Source organism: Coenobita brevimanus, chromosome 25, assembly GCF_032717465.1.
Source record: "Coenobita brevimanus isolate Jiangsu-jjx chromosome 25, ASM3271746v2, whole genome shotgun sequence".
Taxonomy (NCBI): Eukaryota; Metazoa; Arthropoda; class Malacostraca; order Decapoda; family Coenobitidae; genus Coenobita; species Coenobita brevimanus.
In genome coordinates this window covers 24309608-24329014 of record NC_136978.1, presented here as the reverse complement: position 1 = coordinate 24329014, position 19407 = coordinate 24309608, and the positions used below count along the sequence as shown (strand labels likewise).

At 46.7% G+C, this 19407-nt stretch overlaps 1 protein-coding gene across 1 annotated transcript in view; it reads left to right on the top strand.

Moving 5' to 3' along the window:
- LOC145393781 (type-2 ice-structuring protein-like) overlaps positions 1-19407 on the top strand; it is a 260566-nt gene that overhangs the window by 92904 nt on the left and 148255 nt on the right. The window contains exon 2 of the mRNA XM_080267830.1: positions 14308-14464. Coding sequence (XP_080123956.1) covers positions 14308-14464 — 157 coding nt within the window. The remainder of the gene's footprint in view (positions 1-14307; positions 14465-19407) is intronic.

The window sequence follows — 19407 nt, the reverse complement described above, 5'->3', positions numbered from 1 at the left end:
GGTGTTGTGGTACCGACTGCATTATATGGGGCTGAAACATGGAATATGGGTGTAGCAGAGAGGAAAAGTTTGAATGTAATGGAGATGAGATGTCTGAGGAGTATGTGTGGAGTGACGCATATGGATCGAGTGCGAAATGATGAAGTGCGAAGGAGAACTGGAGTTGTTCGGGAGATGGCTGGTAGAGTTGAGCAGAAGGTGTTGCAATGGTTTGGACATATGGAGAGAATGGATAATGAGCGATTGGTGAAAAAGATAACTAGATCTGATGTGAGAGGTGTAAGGCTGAGAGGAAGACCACGAATAGGATGGATGGACAGTGTGAAGAGAGCGCTGGATGCGAGAGGGATGTCTGTTGAGCAAGGAAGAGTGGCTGTGCATGACAGAAATAAATGGAGAGAAATTGTGAATGAATAAGTGATGACGCAGCCCTGAGGGGACATTCTCCCGCATTTGGTCTGATCAGCTACTCAGGTCAGGTGCGGGTAAGGGGATGGGTCTATTATGATGTGGCAGGGTTAAACCAGTTCTGCTGTCGGGCCCTGCTGCGGATGTCACTGATTGCATTGCGCAGTTGACCCTTGTGCGGTGTGATGCGGTTAGGATCTGTCCGTTCTCCCCTTTGGAGCTAAGATGCGAATGAATGTGTTTGAATGGATGAGTAAATGGAGAGTGAGTCGTCCTGTCTCGGCTACCTCCCTTTCCTTGGGGGAAGCAGCCTAGGTATATAGATAGATAGAGATAGGTTCTTGCTGATGCTTAACTCCTAGAAAGCACAACGGATTTTAAGCTTAATTGTGGAGAAATGAAACAAGAGTTTACATTACATTAAGCTCAAGAAAAAGAACTGTTAAATTTATTGATTACAAAAATAAATTTAACGTTACATTTCAAAATCAAATTAATGAGATCACACTCACTCACTCACTCAAAAGCTAAATTCTTACGCCTAGGAAAAACACCTTAACTAAACTCTTAAGTCTAGGAAAACGAAAAGGAAATACTGGTCAATGAATGCAGTGTATCACCAACGAAGGGTGGGAGCCTGGAGAACTGTAGTCTAGTGAGCCTGGGTGCTAGCTGACCTCTCACTGCTGGAGCACAGAACCTCACTCCGTCACAGCAGACACTTGGCTAAATAAACTCGTGGGAAAAAGGGAGCTCTAGGGGCCGCATTTTTAATGGCTAGAGTGAGCGAAACGTGCCCAAAACAAATCGCTCAACAGAAGCGCTAATGTCTCACACAAAGACAATCACGTATGACAATGAAAAATTGATTTGAAAAGAACTCCCGATCAAATGAGCGGTTACTGAACGATAAACTGGGATTCCACTTGAGTTCGTGGTTTCCCAACGACACTAGCCGACTCATGACAATCACCATGAACCAGCCCATGGTCTTCCCCCGTTATCCTTGTCAAAAAGAAAGATGGGACATTGCAGTTCTGCGTGGATTACCGTCGCCTTAATGATGTCACCACAAAAGATGCCACCCCCGAGGATCGATGACTTCCTGGACTCCCTGTACGGGGCATCTTGGTTCTCCACCCTGGACCTACAGTCAGGATACTGGCAGGTCCCTGTGCACCCAGATGATCGAAGGAAAGCCGCCTTCTCAACCAGTAACGGGAAGCACTACAAGTTTAACGTGCTTCCCTTTGGCCTGTGCAATGCCCCAGCTACATTTTTCCGCCTGATGGAGTCCATGCTTAGTGGCCTCACATGGGAGATTTGCCTTGCCTAGCTCAATGATGTAATCATTTTTAGTAGAACCTAGGCAGACCACCTCCATCGCCTAAGTCAGGTTTTCTCCGGGATTCGCCAAGCTGGACTCACACTCCCCCCATCCAAGTGCATCCTGACTCAGAGATCTGTCTCTTTCCTAGGACACGTCGTATCGAAGGAAGGTATCGCTCCTGACCTCGAAAAACTAAAAGCTATAGCCGAACTTCCCCTGCCTAGGAATATGCATGAAATCAGCGCATTCATAGGCCTCGCCTCCTATTGCCGGCACTTTGTAAAGAGGTTCGCGACTATTGCAAAGCCATTACATGACCTCACCAAAAAAGGGGAACCCTTCCCCTGGACAGAAGAATGCCTCTAAGCCTTCCAGAATCTCAAGGATAAGCTCATCAAGGCTCCCATTGTGGCATTCCCCAACTACACCCTACCATTCCGCTATACACTGACGCCTCACTTATGGCCATCGGAGCTGCACTAGCCCAGCTACAAGACAGCAGGGAGCACATCATTGCCTGCGCGAGCCGCACCCTCAACCAGGCTGAATGCAACTACGTGGCCACAAAAAGGGAGTGCCTCGGAATCATTTGGGCCCTTGAATACTTCCGTGCTTACCTGGTGGGCACCCACGTTATCCTCATTACGGATCATCAGTCCCTCCAATGGCTCTGCCAATCCGACACCAAGAATGCGCAGATGATCCAATCGCGAGAAACCCTGGAAGAATTCAATTTTGACATCTTCCGGCCAGGAAAACTCCACACAAATGCCAACGCCCTTTCCAGGCTCCCTGTGAATGCCATCCAGGCTGTGCCTACCCTCATGCAATACTGGCAATACAAGGACCGTCCTGATTGGATGCCGGCCCATATTTTCTCCAAACTGCAATGGCACGGTGACCTGCTGTACACCCACTCTGGCCACAGTACCCTTGACCCCAACGATGCCCTGGACACCCTCACCCATCTCCATGCCGACAACGGAATACATCTGGGCACAAAAAAATTACATCGGACTTTCAGCAACACTTTCTGGGCCCCACACCCCTCCAAACTTGTGCAACAAATCGTCCAGGCCTGCCAAGCATGTGCCCTTGGAAAGGACGCCATCCACTTACTAGGCCCCACTGGCCACCTGGTGGCCAGCAAACCGTGGCAACTACTATCAGTTGACATTGTCAGTTCCCTTCCACCAGAATTGGGCTACCGCTACATCATTACATTCATTGACACATATTCCAAAATCCTGATAGCATGCCTGGCGAAAGAACACCATGCCCTTGCCGTCGCAGATGCCCTAACTCGCCAAGTGTTCCCTTACTTTGGTATCTCCCATGCCCTGCACTCCGACAATGCGCCCGAATTCACAGGAAAAATTTGGACTGAGCTTTCCAACCTTTTTGGATACAATATTTCCTACTCTTCTCCCTACTGGCCACAAGGGAATGGCATCTGTAAGCGCAGCCACTGCACGCTACTCAACCAGGTGAGGACTCGCATACTAGCCACACAGAGTGAAGACTGGCCCGCACACGTCAAGATAGTCCAATGGGGCATGAACACCTGCTCACGCGAGGGCGGCATTACACCCCATGAGCGAGTGTTCGGGGAAACACCTTTATTGCTCCCCCTCCGCCAACACCTGTAGGCCCTCACAAACCCCACTCCTTCCGACCCCCTCCACCACCTCAAACAGAAACTCCAACATCTGCAAGACACGCAAGACCTGGCCCCAGACACCGCCCACAATAACCCCTACAAACCTGGCGACCTCATCATGGTTGCCACCCTACCCACCCCTCACAAACTTGCTCCCCACTACACTGGCCCCTATGAAATCATAAGCGTCCCTAACTCCTATCGAGTCACCGTCAGATACCACCGCACCACCAGCACCTACAGAAATAGACACCTGCGCCGTACCTCCACACCAGATGCACCATCCCCTCAACCACACCACCCGCCGACCCCGTCTCCCGCTGCCTCCCCCTCACCAGATAACTCCTATCCCTGCTACCTTTCCCCATCCTTCTCCTCCACCCCTACCCCGGCCACCACCCCACCGTCACACCAGGCCCCACAACATCCCCCCCTCCAACCTCCACCCCCACCTCATCTCCTCGCACTCCCTCTGCCCACTCTCCACCTCCGTCATCCCCTCCAACTGCCACTGCCCATCCAGCCCCAAACCCCACTTCCACGACCACCTGCCTCTTACATTCCCAACCCCCATCACCACAACTGCAACCTGCACCCCTGCCTCCCGCACGCCCATCCTCCACCCCACCCTCACCCTCTTCCACCACCACACCCTCCTCCTTCATCCCCTTCCCCCACCTCCGCCTGCATCCCCCCCATCCCCCCCACCACCACAACCACCCACCACACTGCCCCCACACCACGCAGCATCAAAACGCCCATCCGCCACTCCCCAATCCCCACCCACACCCCTGCTGACCACCACCTGCACCCGTTCAGACTTCCTGTCCTGCCCGCCAGCCCGCTACACCCAAACCCTCCCTGCCCTCCACCTCTACCCCTAACCTTGCCCCCCTCACCTTTACACCACACCACCTCCCCGGATAATATCCCAATGGCCCACCCTACTAAGCTGGTTTACCACAGACTCCCTTATAAAGGCACGACAGTGTCCTCCCTCTCCAATATACAACCCGACTCCATCACATACATCCCTGACATGAAGATCACAGCCATATTTTGGACCCCTCACCAAGGGCGCAGACACCACATCCAGGGCACCAACCAACTCCTGCAACTCCTTTTTCAAACCCCAGATTTGTCATCCCTCACCGTATATTGCTCCCAGAACCTCCAACCCAACCCATTAACCACATACTCGGAAAACCTCCTCAGCCACCTCACCCCCTCGCACCGCACCGCCAACGCCAAAACATTCTGACTCCAGTCATGGGGACATGATTTTCACCTCCAACACGGTGGTGAAATATCCGTGGAGTCAGGTGAGCTGGACACCACCACCCCAGGAGGAGAGTACGGGGGGGCAGTACCCACCCCACTAGGAGGTGACAGGGAGGCTGGTTTACCTGTCACGTCTTCCAGTCGAGAGCGTCGTATCTCCCTCGTACCCCGATACCCCTCTTCTCAGCAGCCAACCACACGGCAGTGTGCAGGAAAAGCACACTACACTCAGGCAGAAGGAATGCTTGTCAGAATTGGGGTGGGACTTGTATTAACAAGCTCCCAAGCAGACCCTCGGATACCGAGTCCCCTGGATTGGCCTCCGTTTTGAAAGAGAACTCAGGATGAGCCTCAAGGGCTGTTATCCCTCTCAAGGAGCAGCGGACGTGACGCTGCCGTCCACCAAAGCTGCCTCCAATACAGGAGCCCCAGACCCAAAGGCAGGAGAGCAGTCTCCGTCGGCACTGTGGCAACAGCCGGGGGTATCCAGTGGGCACCTTCTCTCTGCCTCCAAAACAAGGGCCAGAGAGCAATCTCCATCGGCGTTGTGGCAATAGCTGGACGTATCCATCAGGCGCCTTCTCCCTGCCCTTGAAACAATGGTTGGACAGCAGTGTCTGTCGGCACTGTGGCGATAACTGGACATATCCATTAGGCGCCTTCTCCCCGTCGTCAGGAATTAGGCCCGAGTGCAGCCTCTGTCTGAGCTGTGGCAATAGCCAGGTGTATCCATCGGGCGCCTACTCCCAGCCGTCAGGGTCTGTAGCAGCAGGCAGGTTGGCTCCAGGGCACTCTCCTCCTGCCCATAACCAGGCTCCTGCAGAAGGTGGCGCCTCATGCCCCGACCACCACCTCGGTGGCGAAGTGAGGTGCCCCTCGCCCTGTCCCTCGGTATCCGAGGGCGACTCTTGTTTCTTTTCAGGAGAACCTCCAGAGACCAGAGTGGGCGAGAGATCCCCGAGGGCCAGTGTCCTGTCGGTGCAGCCCCAGTTGTTGTCAGACTCCCGAGGGATGAGAGGCCGGAAGTTGCCCTTGACGGCCTCCTCCCGACAGCAAGACTGCAAACCCCAGAGACAGCAGGCCTCCCCTGGTGCCTGTTGCAGCAGCCGAGCCTCCCCAGACGTTGGCAGCCACAGCTCCTCTCTGACAGCCACCTCCAAGGGGCGTGATTGCTGTGCGACCTGGGCACCACCCCCTCTGTGCCTGATCCCATCCCCAGGCCTCCCCAGGTCCTCTCCCAGAACCCCAACAACGACGAAGGGCCGGTGCTGAGCTGCGCGCCTGTTGGCCCTCTTCGGGCCCCAGCCCCAAGAGCCCGGCCCCCTGTCAGGCCATAATGGCTAGGAAGCCGCCCCACACACCACAGGCCCATTCTTCCCGGACTCGTGGCAACCTAGTAGACCACCTGCATCTATACTAATCACCGGGCGGCCCTCCTCCTACGCCAGGCTGCAGCCTGGAACTCCTGTCGTGGTGGGCCCTGTCCTCCCCTCCATCAGAAACTGTGAGTAACACTTCCTCCCTTTATATTCCCCCAGTGTGACCAGCCCCGTCCCACAGTGGACCCTCCCTGTGACCCCTCCCCAAAGAACGTGTAACTCTCCCCCAGTGTGCTCATCCTCCCATTCCATCTGAAACTGTGAGTCATAGATCCTCCATTTATATTCCCCCAGTGTGACCAGACCCACCTCACAGTGGACCCTTCCAGTGACCCCTCCCCAAAGAGTGTGCCACTACTCAGTGTGCTCACCCTCCCCTTGTGAATTCTAGTGTATCATATTACTCAAAGTGCTGTACGCGGAGTGCTTGACATACCCGCCTGGGTCAGTCTCCCCCCCCCTACCGTGACCAATATCTCCCCAGTGTCACCTTCCCCACAGAACAGCAGATGTCAGTGTAACCCACACCCGTGGATTCCCACTAACTCCCCTCCCTCTCTCCATCCTCACCAAAGTACACCCACCCTAGCATCAGTAAACCGCCCCCCCCAATGACTGCCAGTGTGAGACCATATATATATATATATATATATATATATATATTCCCTTATATGTGACACGGTATGGACTAAGTTAGCTAGGGCTTCGTCTACGTAACGCGAGCATAATATATTAGCTAGGCTTTCGTCTCTGTGATGCGGACACCTAGGCTTAAGGTCAAGTACATATATTGTCATCTCTGTTGTGCTGGAGACACTGAGCTATGTTATGTATGTCCCCACCGAACAGCAGACTTCACTGTAACCCACACCAGTGGACTCCCACTAACTTTCCCCCCCCCTCTCCATTCCCAAGACAGTACACCCACCCTAGTCTCATTAAACCTCTCCCCCAGCAACTGTCAGCGTGAGACCATATATATATATATATATATATATATATATATATATATATATATATATATATTATATGTGATGCGGTATGGACTAAGTTAGCTAGGGCATCATCTATGTAACACGAGCATATTATATTAGCTAGGCTTTCGTCTCTGTGAAACGGACATCTAGGCTTAAGGTCGGGTATATATATTGTCATCTCCATTGTGCGGAGACACTGAGCTCTGGTGTTGTGTGTATGTGTCACACGTCATGTGCCTGAACATTTCTGTGGAATATTCATTGTGATACTGTAGGGATATATTGTAAACTTACTCAGGTGCGACCCCCTATTGGACGAGCTGAACAATGAATTATGAAGAGTGATCTTTACAACAGCTATATTGTACCATTGTATCCATCTGGCTTTCATCACAGAATAGTGTATGTATGCATTCTCAGTTAATAGATAAGTGTACTGTTTGACCCAGGGTGTTTGTGTTTTTCCCTTCCTGGCTGACCCTGACCCGGTCTGGAACAAAGAATCCCACACTGCACCGTACTTAGGACTGAGAAGTCGGAACCTAGAATACGCTGCATAACAATTTTGTGTATAGTTAGATGTTCCATTAAGATTAAGGATTGTGTTTGTATATATTGTGTAGTTTTGTCGGGACGACAAAGTACTAGGGAGTGGGTACTGTTAAGAAGTGAGATTTTGCCAGCTAGGTGCTCGGGAAGCTTCTCGGCGTTTCGTGTACCGGTATCGGTACGAGTTAGAGTTGCCGGTTTGCCTGTTGTTTGTGAGCGTTGTTGTTTCGTAAGTTATGCATTATTTTTTCTGCTCTTTTTCTCTATAAAGTTTTATGTACGTGATTGCTTGTTAAATTATGTAGTTTAAGTTCGTATAGTAAATGATTTAGGGTGTTATATAATGTAGGAAATCTCTAGCATATTTTGATGTCTCTTACTTGGTAACTGTTGTAAGTGGCAAGTACACCCGGCGGCAAAAGTCCTGTCGCCTAGGCCGCCTCACCGAGACCCGCGATATCCATAGACACGAGAATAGTAGCTGCAGATAACGTGCATATTTCTGCCAACAGATGGCACACTGTGAGGTGTGTGGTGGCGAGGGTGGAGGAGGATGGGGGAGAGGAGGGGTTGTAGCTGTTGGGGGAGGATATAGGGGAATGTGGAAGGAGGTTTACAGTATTTTGTGAAGTTTGATCTGTATCAAATATATTCTATTTTTCAGTGACTAGGTGGCCATCATTTGACACATGTGAATGCAACCGAGGATGTAATATCTGCATTCACATAAATAAATGTCAATGATGCTTATACGATTCTGTTGCCAGCTTCATACTAATGTATAGGTTGGTTGCACATTCATATAGATGTGTTTTTAGTAATAGTAATAGTCTATCTATCTATCTATTGCCTGACGCCTCAATCCCGTTTGGGGTGGCCACAAACAAATCGCCTCCAAGTCGCCCTGTCCCCCGCCATTTCACTGCCCTGCTCCCAACTCACACCCCCCTCTCTCATATACCTCTCCACCCCATCCCTCCATCTCATCCTCGGTCTCCCCCTCCCTCTTCCACCCTCCACCTCACTCACATACACTCTCTTTGTCAGTCTTTCACCCTCCATCCTCTCCACATGGCCAAACCACCTCAGTGTGTTCCTCACAACGCTTCCTATCACATCCACATCCACACCACAACGTTCCTTTATATCCTCATTCGTCAGCCTGTCTCTCCACGTGACTCCACAGGCTCCTCTTAAATAACTCATTTCCACTGCTCTCACTCTTGACTTGTGTCCTTCCAACAATGTCCAAGCTTCACTTCCGTACGTTAGAGTTGGTATCACAATACTGTCATGTAGTAACTTTTTTACTTCCATGCTCACTTCCCTGTTTCCTATCACTGCTTTCAAGGAACCAGCAACCTTTCTTCCCTGCTGTACCCTTTCAAGCACTTCACCCTCCAAACCTCCATCCTTACTCATCACACTACCCAAATACTTAAACGTACTCACATTTTCCAATTCCTCACCATCCAACCTCGCTGTACATTCACTGACTTCACCTCTCTCAAAGACCATCACTTTACTCTTCCCTACATTCACCTTTAGGTTCCGTTTCTTACACACTCTCTCAAACTCATCCACCAAGCCTTGCAGCTCCCCTTCGTCTTCACTCAACAACACAGTATCATCTGCAAACAACAGTACAGGGAGTTTCCAAACACTATCCTCTCTCACCAGGGCCACTCCAACATCCACTACCCTACCTTGTACCTCTTTTATTACCCCATCCATGCACAGATCGAACAACCACGGAGACATGACACATCCCTGTTTCAAACCAACTTTCAAAGAGAAAAATTCACTTAGTTCACCATCCACACGCACTGCAGCCCCCGCACCATCGTACACACTCTTCACAGCACTCAACAACCCCCCATCTACTCCACATATTCTTAACACTTTCCACAATCCTTGTCTATCCACCCTGTCATATGCTTTCTCCAAATCCATGAAAGCCGCATACAACTTCTTTCCCTTCTCTAGAAACTTTTCCACTAAAGATCTAAGAATGAATATCTGATCTACACAACCTCTTCCCTTCCTAAAGCCTCCCTGTTCTTCTCCAACTAATTTCTCTGTTCTTTCTCTTACTCTGTCTATAAGTATCCTACCATACACTTTTCCTATTATACTAAGAAGACAAATGCCCCTATGGTTACCACACACTTCTTTTTCCCCTTTTCCTTTGTACAAGGGAATAATTATACCTGACTTCCAATCCTCCGGGACTCTACCTTCCTCCCAGGCCAATCTGCACATCTTCCACATCCATTCTACTACTATCTCTCCCTCATGCTTCAGCATTTCACCACACACTCCATCAATTCCTGGGGCTTTCCCCAATTTAACTTTCTTCATTGCTTCCACAACTTCTATCCTACTAATTTCTTCCTGTCTTCTCACCTCCCTCCTTCTCCCAGCCATTCCCCAGCCACTTATACTCGCATTACTTCCATCCTCTACGTTCAACAATTCCTTAAAGTGTAATAGTAATTACCTTAATTGTCATATCCGACATAGATGACTGTCATTCATACAAGGAGTAGGCCAATAATGACCTTGATAATAATAAACATTATATTTCCGTAAATTTATATACATTTATATACTATGTATAGACAAATCCCAAAACAGCCGTAACGTTATATTCCCTACTGATGATTAAGTAACCCTTAGAAAATAGAAAATACTGATTCATTATACCACTATATATTGTTTATAAACAGTAATGTCTTTGGTACCAAGCACTCGTTAGTACGAAGACCAGCCACCACAGATATTGATTTATCATACATTATGTAATTAAATACACAGCCATAACAACACGCAGTAGAATGCCCAGGCACCATTATAAATGTTAATGCATTATTTCACCATATAAACAGAAATATATAGGGTTACTGCACACACCTTAGTACTACTAAGGCTTAGTAGGATGACCAGCCACCATTTGCATCGAACACCTCCTGTAGACGTGTGGGCATACTCTTAACAAGATTCCTACATATATTAGGGCGACGCTTTATTGATTCCCACACTTCAAAGGCTTGCGCTTCTATTGCTTCGGTGGTTCGTTGTTCGCCCACATTCCAGTCACCAACCATAATTGACCATAGGTTTTCAATGGGATTCATGTCGCACCCCTTTGCTGGCCAGTTTATTACTTCTATTTCTGGATGCTGTTCTAGCCAGTCTCTTAACACATTGCTGGTATGGATGGGGCTCTTATCATGAACTAGAACGATAGGGTGTGGTTCGGGAATAGCCATACGCCTCACTGTTGGCACGAGAACATCCTCCAACACTTTTACATAATCATTGCCTGTGAATCGTCCTGACAGTTTTATCAACTCCCCTGGACCCTCAGCCCACATCCAACCCCAGAAATTAACACCCACTCGTCCACTCTTGGCTCTCTCCTGAATATTAACGTCATGATATCTGGTTTTCCTTCTCCAGCAGTGCCGTGCTCGTGCTTCCACCGAGTCAAAGGCTTTTCGTCTCATTAACTCTCCTCCTCTTACTGACTCCCTTCAACCTCTGTCTCTTCGCCGCACTGTTGCATCTTTATCTCTTTTCTATCGTTACTTTAATGGTCACTTCTCCTCTGAACTGTCTGCTTGCATTCCTCCACCTCTACGACGGGCGCGTAGCACCCGTCTGGCAGTAAACTCTCATCCCTTTTCTGTCCAACCCTCTAATGCAAGAGTTAACCGTTACTCCCAGTCTTTCCTTTATGCAACAGGTCAACTCTGGAACTGTCTCCCTCTGTCTGTATTTCCTGCTGCCTATGATCTCCAGTCTCTCAAACGCAGTATGTCCAGGCATCTCAAAATGATCGGATCTTGAATTTGGCTCTCTATTGTATTTTGTTTTTCTCTTGGAGGGAACTGTTACTGTGGGCTCATGGCCTTTGGTTCCTTCTTCCTTGCATTAAAAAAAAGAAAAATACTTTTCATCAGTGAAGATGACATTTTCCCAAAAGGAGTGTTCCCTACATAGATACTCAAGTACAAATCCAAGGTGGCATTCCTTTTGTTGTGGTGTCAATAATTCTTTATTGGCGGGGATACAGCATTGAATATTTGCCTCGTGGATCCGCAGCCTTGTTGTGCTAGGATGGCAGGGCAGCTGAAGGTTACGGGTGTGGTGAACTGCCGATGTTAATGGCTGGTTTTCCACTGTGTTGAGGAGACGGCCATCATCGTCAGGTGTTGTTACCCATCGCCTTCCACTCCTTGGTTTGGTTAACAGTGATCCCTCCTCCCGGAACCTTCTAATCCACCTCTGAACGGTCCTTTGTGATACTCCAGTAGTAGCCACAATATCTCTAGTAGGGATGCCACTTTCCCACAGTCCAATAATTCGCCCCCGTTCAGATATTGCCTCCACAGAGTTAGCTCTCCCTGTAGCCATGCCTATGGGCAAGTAATCACAAATAACATGAATATTTTTTGGGAATATGCTCTTCAAATAATAATAATAATAATAATAATAATAATAATAATAATAATAACGAACATTATTTCACCTCTTAATTACAGTACTCTCAGGACAAGTAGACGTATAACAAGTGTAAAATATATATGTCGATACTTTTAGCTGACATGAAAAATAATCCACGCTGTAGGTTTCAAGAGACCATAATTTGCGGCTAGAGTAAGAGAGGATGAGCACCACCCCACCTGCTAGGTAGCGGGACGCGAAGTTGTGATGATCCCCAGATGAACAACCAATCCTCCAGGCTATGCTCGAATGCAGCTATTACATTAATAACTAGAGGGGGTATGATCAGAGAGCACAGACTTCCGCCAAGGGTTGGCTCCAACATATCCTGAAAATTTCATCGAAATCTGTTTGGTAGTTCTTGAGTTATCTATTAAACACACACACACACACACACACATATGCGGGGTGTCACATTACCTCCTTGGCGGAGATAAATATATACTATATCAATATAACGGGTGACAATACAGTTGTATCAAAGTTCCATACAGAATATAAGAGGAATAGTTTGCATTTAAAAAAGCAGTATAGACGGCGCTTATAAAACATGTCTCACCTGTTAAGAGTGATGGGGTATAACAGATCGTGTAGAAGGATGTTCGTCAATACATCACTTCTGTTGGTTAGGCCTGTATCCCGAACCCTCAACAAGCCGCCTCACCCTGATTGTTTGATCTGACCACTGATCTAATGGTTGTTTCTCGTATCTAAGGCGACCATGTCAGCAAATCACTTGTTGATTGATGCCCAATCAGTAACTACATGATAGGGTAAACCCATAGGGGCACTTTATCATCAGTTTATTGCGTTAGAGAGAGAGAGAGAGAGAGAGAGAGAGGAGAGAGTTTGATTGACAATATTTTTTTGTTTTTTCGTAAATTTCCATAGAATGCTTAAAATATCTGGTGGTTTATCATGCCGTGTTCCTTGTGTTACAAACGTAGTTATATTTTCAGTTTATTATAAAAAATGGAAAATACATTCAAATAAAGTGTTCCCTCCTCCCCCTACCATCAGACCCCCAACAGCAACAACCCCTCCCCTCCCCCATCGTCCTCCACCCTCGCCGCCACACACCTCACAGTCTGCCATCTGTTGGCAGAAATATGCACGTTATCTGCAGCTACCATTCTCGAGTCTATGGATATCGCAGGTCTCGGTGAGGCGGCCGAGGCGACAGGACTTTTGCCGCCGGGTGTACAAGACCAGCACGTCCGAGAATGTTGAGAAGTAGGTCTTTTTAGAATAATGTAAGATTATATAAAGATGGATAAGAGACTAGAACGAGTTCAGTCTCATTTCAGTTCAGTTTGAGTGAAGTGGAGTCGGTTTTGGTTCAGTTTGAGTGTAGTGCAGTATCAGTGCAGTGCTGCTAGTGAAGTTTGTGAAGAATTATTGGCAAGCATTAATTGTAATTACTGTCAGTGAAGATTATATTCTGTACTTGTGTAATAAGTGAAGCGTTAGCAAGCATTAAGTGTACTAACAATAAAGTATTGTTAAGCATTAAGTGTACTAACAGTAAAGTGTTGTCAAGCAATAAGTGTGATAGCAGTAGTAACGTGTGTATAGCTCCAGTGCTTGAGAACAGTGAAGTTGGAAAGCATTAAGTGGAATTATTTGGAAAATAAAGACAGTGAACTTAAAGGAGCCAGGGTTTATTTTTGCCTCAGCTGATCTTGTGTACTGCACACCTGAAGGCTGACCATAGGAAGAACGACTCGCTTGGCAACGTCCTTCCTGTATTGTACTACTGCTGTTGGATCCTGTGGCAGTGTGGGGACTGGGACGTAACATTTATCTATCTATCTATATATCTATATATTACACACACACACACACACACACACACACACACACACATATATATATATATATATATATATATATATATATATATATATATATATATATATATATATATATATATATATATATATATATATCAAGAGTCAAAGAAAGAAAAGTGTAAAATTGTAACAATCCTAGTTTCTTCCCGGTTAAAAAGAAAATCTTATTACTAGAGGGAGCTGATCGTAAGTTTGGTCGTCTCAGCCGTGGTGAAATTGTATAAAAAAGATCCAAACCAATTATTTACGATAAACAGGATTCCATAGCTGTCCATTATTATTCAGAACGACAGCTTTGTCTGTCTATTCATTTCTTTTTTCTTAACTTAATATTCAGTTTAATTTACCTGTTTTCCTACAGAGCCTGGTCGAGCTACTACTGCTACGTCAGGAGGTACATCTGTCCCGCCTGCTAGACACCGAGATAAAGGCAGCCTCCTCACTCACCACACTCACTGACACCGTAAACCAACTCAAAGACGCGCTTTTGATTCGTCAACAGGCAAAGGAGACACTACGTGAGTAATGCTAGTGATATATGTCTCACTCTGTTCTCATCATCATAGCTATAACTGTAAAGCAAAGAGTGTTTTAACTGTCGCCCATGCTTGAATGCGTTTGAGATTGGTCTTCATTCACAAATTATTGTCCATGAATGTTGAGTTAAGGCCCGACACTTGTTCCTTTTCCTGAAATTCACTTCCTTGTCAAATAAATCTTCGTCTGTCCCCCTTCTTCCTTCCGACTAGGGGACAAGGCTTACAACATATGTTAAGTGTGTTCCCCGTTAGGCATGTCCATTTATGATGAGCGGTTTGCAGTTTGAGACGAATGGCTGGGATATGGAAAGATGTGAGAAGAGAGGAAGAAATCAGTTGGATGGAAGTTGTGGAAGCAATGAAGAAAGTTAAAATGGGGAAAGCCCCAGGATTTAATGGAGCGTGGTGAAATGCTGAACCATTGGGGAGAGATAGTAGTAGAATGGATGTGGAAGATGTGCCAGATTGGCCTGGGAGGAAAGTAGAGTCCCGGAGGATTGGAAGTCGGGTATAATTAATCCCCTGTACAAAGGAAAAGAGGAAAAAGAAGTATGTGGTAATCATAGGGACATTTGTCTTCTTAGTGTAATAGGAAAAGTATATGGTAGGAGACTTACTGACAGAGTTAAGGCCCTCTCCCACTTCGGCGAAAGTGGGGAAGATAAAGTCACGATGTTTCAAAAATCCCTAATCATGGGTATTCGTGATCAAAATCTTGTCCATTCGTGGCATGTTGCCGATACGTCGCACGAGGTGGAAATTTGTCGTGGGGGGCCACGACGTTTTCATGCTGCATGAAAACGTCGTGGCCCTCCACGATTTTGTAAAATTTCGCAGATTAGTCATCGACAACAAGGCGATGCCTCAGTGACGTCGGCAATTACCCAGCGTATAAACCACGTATGATCGCCGACATCGGCGAGGCGTCGGCATTAGGAAAAACCGTTGAGATGTCATACGGTCATACGGCGAAGCGTTGGCAATGTATCGGCGATGCATCGGTGAGATTAATACGACATAGCCTACGTAAACCGTACGATACAGACCGGGTTGTGCGACAGTAATATTCTTCCATTCTTCTGGTGTGGAGGGGCAAGTAATGACCTCTTCCATATACTCGCTCACTATTGCCTCACAGGTCTTAGATACTATTTTTGAAATAGTGTTATCAGCAACACGGAAACCGAAACGTAAATCATGGAAGGCGTTACCAGTGGCCAGATAGCGAAGTGTCGCAGGCCTGGCTCAAGGGCCTTCCTGAAGTTGGTATCCTTCATCTGGATGTGTGGGCCCACTCTCATCAAAATCTCCATGAACAGGTCCTTGTCAAGGCGAAAGAAGTTCTTGAATGATGCCTGGTCATTCATGACAAGCTCTGGGATGAGATGCTCCCACTGGCCATATTCTGGTCTCTGTTGTATCCACGAACGCACCCATATACTTCTCTTCTTCTGTGTTCTCTTCTGGCTTTCCTCCCTTTTTTCCTGCTCCTCCAACTCATCCCTCACTCGTTGCTGGTATTCTTCAACGACATCCACAATTATACCACAAAACTCGCAGTGAGATGAAGTGGGTCCCCACCATGACAGTGTCCAGGGTGTGTTCCATGTTGTATAGGTTCTGACACTAGAATGGGAGGCGTCTCACTTGGCCACCTATATATAGTCCTGTCTAAGTCGCCAATGTTTCGTATGATGATCTTGCGCATATCGCCGATACTGCGCCGACATGTAGGTGAACTCAGAGGAATAACTTCGTGCCTCTTGCGCCGATGCATTCGCCGACACATCGACGATACATTGTCGATAGCAGGCCGCTGTTGTACCTTTATCGCCGTAAAAAAAAAACATTAAAATTTGAATTTAGAATAATGCTTGTGCATTACGCCGACATATCGGCGATATGTCGGCTACTAGTCGCCGCTTATATCGTATACTCCACCGAGGTGTGGGCGTTTTGTTGTACTGGTGTCGCCGGTATTATGTCGACACCACGATTCTTGGTCAGAGTCGTCGACACATCACCGACTTCGGCCACGATTTTCATCGTGGCTTGATCGTGCCTATTTACACCGAAGTGGGAGAGGGCCTTTAGAGAAATAACAGAGGAATTACTTGCAAGGATTGTGAAAGTATTAAGAATATATGGAGTAGATGGGACGATGTTGAATGCCTCGAAGAGTATGTATGAGGGTGCAATGGCTCCAGTGGGTGTGGATAGTGAACCAAGTGAATTTTTCTATTTGAAGGTTGGATTGAAGCAGGGATGTGTCATGTCTCCATGGTTGTTCAATCTGTATATGGATGGGGTTATAAAAGAGATACAAGGTAGGGCAGAGGATGTTGGAGCGGCCCTAATGAGAGAGGGCAGTGTTTGGAAACTCCCTGTACTGTTGTGTGCAGATGATACTGTCTTGTTAAGTGAAGACGAAGGGGAGCTGCAAGGCTTGGTGGATGAGTTTGGAAGAGTGTGTAAGAAACAGAATCTAAAGTGAATGTAGGGAAAAGTAAAGTTACGGTCTCAAAAGAAGTGAAGTCACCGAATGTACAGTGAGGTTGAATGAGGAGGAAATGGAAAATGTGAGTGCGTTTAAGTACTTGGGTAGTGTGATGAGTCTGGATGGAAGTTTAGAGGGTGAAGTGCTTGAAAGGGTACAACAAGGAAGAAAGGTTGCTGGTTCCTTGAAAACAGTGATAAGAAACAGGGAAGTTAGCATGGAAGTGAAAAAGTTACTACATGACAGAATTGTGATACCAACTCTAATGTATGGAGGAGAAGCTTGGACCTTGTTGGAGAGACAAGTCAAGACAGCAGTGGAAATGAGTTATGTGAGAGATGCATGAGGAGTCACGTGGAGAGACAGGCTTCGGTCGCCCGGGCAAGTACCACATCTCTCAACACAACAACATCATTAATTTTCTACACTGAGAAATGACTCCCCGGCGGTCATTTCTCGACGACCTTATGTAGCCGGGGACAGCGAGAGCAATCCAGGACCCACCAACAAATACATATGTCCAACATGCTCATAACCTATCACTTCAAGCCGACAGACAAAGGGTTCAGTTCAATGCAATTCCTGCAAGAACTGGACCCTGTACACCTGCACAACACTTGCATCAAGAAAACATTACACAAACACCTGGACCTGCTCCTTATGCTCCTTCCCCCTGTTATGAGTCCATATTATATTTACAAATCATAATAGATAGATAGATAAATAGACAGATAGACAGCTCTATGCGAGCCTGGGAATGGGAAATGATCTTGCAAGTTTAACTGAGGAAAAGCTGACGACAGATTAGGAAGTAGCAATGTCAGGAGATGATGCAGGTAATTTGTCAGCGAAATAGCAGGAGAACAAAGCCTAGTGACATACACACATACTCACACACAGGTTTCTGGAACTTTCCAACCACAGTGTAACACACGTGACACGACCCCTGTTTCACCAGAATTTAGGAAAGAGAGCTCAGAAGGAGAGAGGCCATAGAATCGGCAGGTAGCAGGGAGAAAAGGCTTAGCAACTTGGAAGAGAGAGAGAGAGAGCGAGACAGGGAGGTAGCTAGCGGGACTCTGCTTATACTCACTCGTGTGTGAGAGACTTTGTTAATATTTCCAAGACAAATAAAAATAGTTCCATACTATTTTTTACCTCTCCTGTCATTGCATGACAAATGGGAACCAAGATTATCTACTTACAAACAACTCAAGTATAACAACCGCTCGTCCACAAGTCTAATAGATAACTTCTTTACAAGTAACTACAAAGTCTTTTAAGACATTTGGTGGCAGCGAAAAGTACGCACCTTGTCTTCGAATCAACAGTGAATTTCTACAAAAGCAGGTGACACTCTACAAGATTAACTTCAGTTCTACAGTGAATTCCTACAAAATCCAGCCTACAATGCAAATAGTCTACAAGTCTACAAAACAACTCTATAATCTTCACGTAACTTCAAGCAGCAGCAAGAAGAATAAAAAACAAAGCAAGTAAAGAAAAGGAAATATTAAAGCACCAAGCTAACATACCCCTACCGCTCTCTTCCGCCTACCTCCATCACTGACGCAGAGGTCAAGACACGCAGCAAAACACCAGATCCACATTTATAATGTGACTTACTCACCTTTCTTCACCCAGCTTAAGCATCGCTACTCAGTATTCGCCACAGCTACCAGTGTGGGAAGCCAACGTCACCATGTGCTGAGATGACATCACAACGCGAGTTTGCCACGCCAAGCAACGTGTGACTGACACCAGGCACTTCTCACCCACTACTCATTACTCATTATTCACATAGCTCCTACTCATACTCATTTATTTCCACAGTATTGAGTTGGAAATTCGACGTTCTATGCTGAGGTTTGCCTGGGACAGCTGTTAACCACCACAAGCACCAGGCCATGGAATTTCCTGAGTAATATCGTCCATCAACACAGCACTAGAATTATCAAGAGATCTTCAATCAACCCTGCATTTTTCTTCCGAAATCGACTTTTGTATCGACACACCTCTACGATCTGTATCAAGTGGGTAAAATTGTACTTACTCATTTCTTCTCAGTGCTAAAATTAGCTATATTCAACTTTTTTACTTATTTCCATATATACACTTATACACTCACTATCTATCATTTATTTCAACTTATTTACTCATCTATTTTGTTAGGACATAAATAAACAAAAGGCGTATTTCATAACACCATATCTTAATGACAGGAATATTTTTGCCACCACCCACGTTAATACCAGACGACACACAATTAGCCACAACAACAGACTCACAATTAAGAGAGCACCAAGACAACCCACCCCTTGTACAAACCTCACCACAAACTAAAGACCAAGAAACAAATACGGCAGTTTCAGATGATGAGTGGGAAACCTCCTCTGACGTAGCAAATGAGGACTTTGTCGCTGAC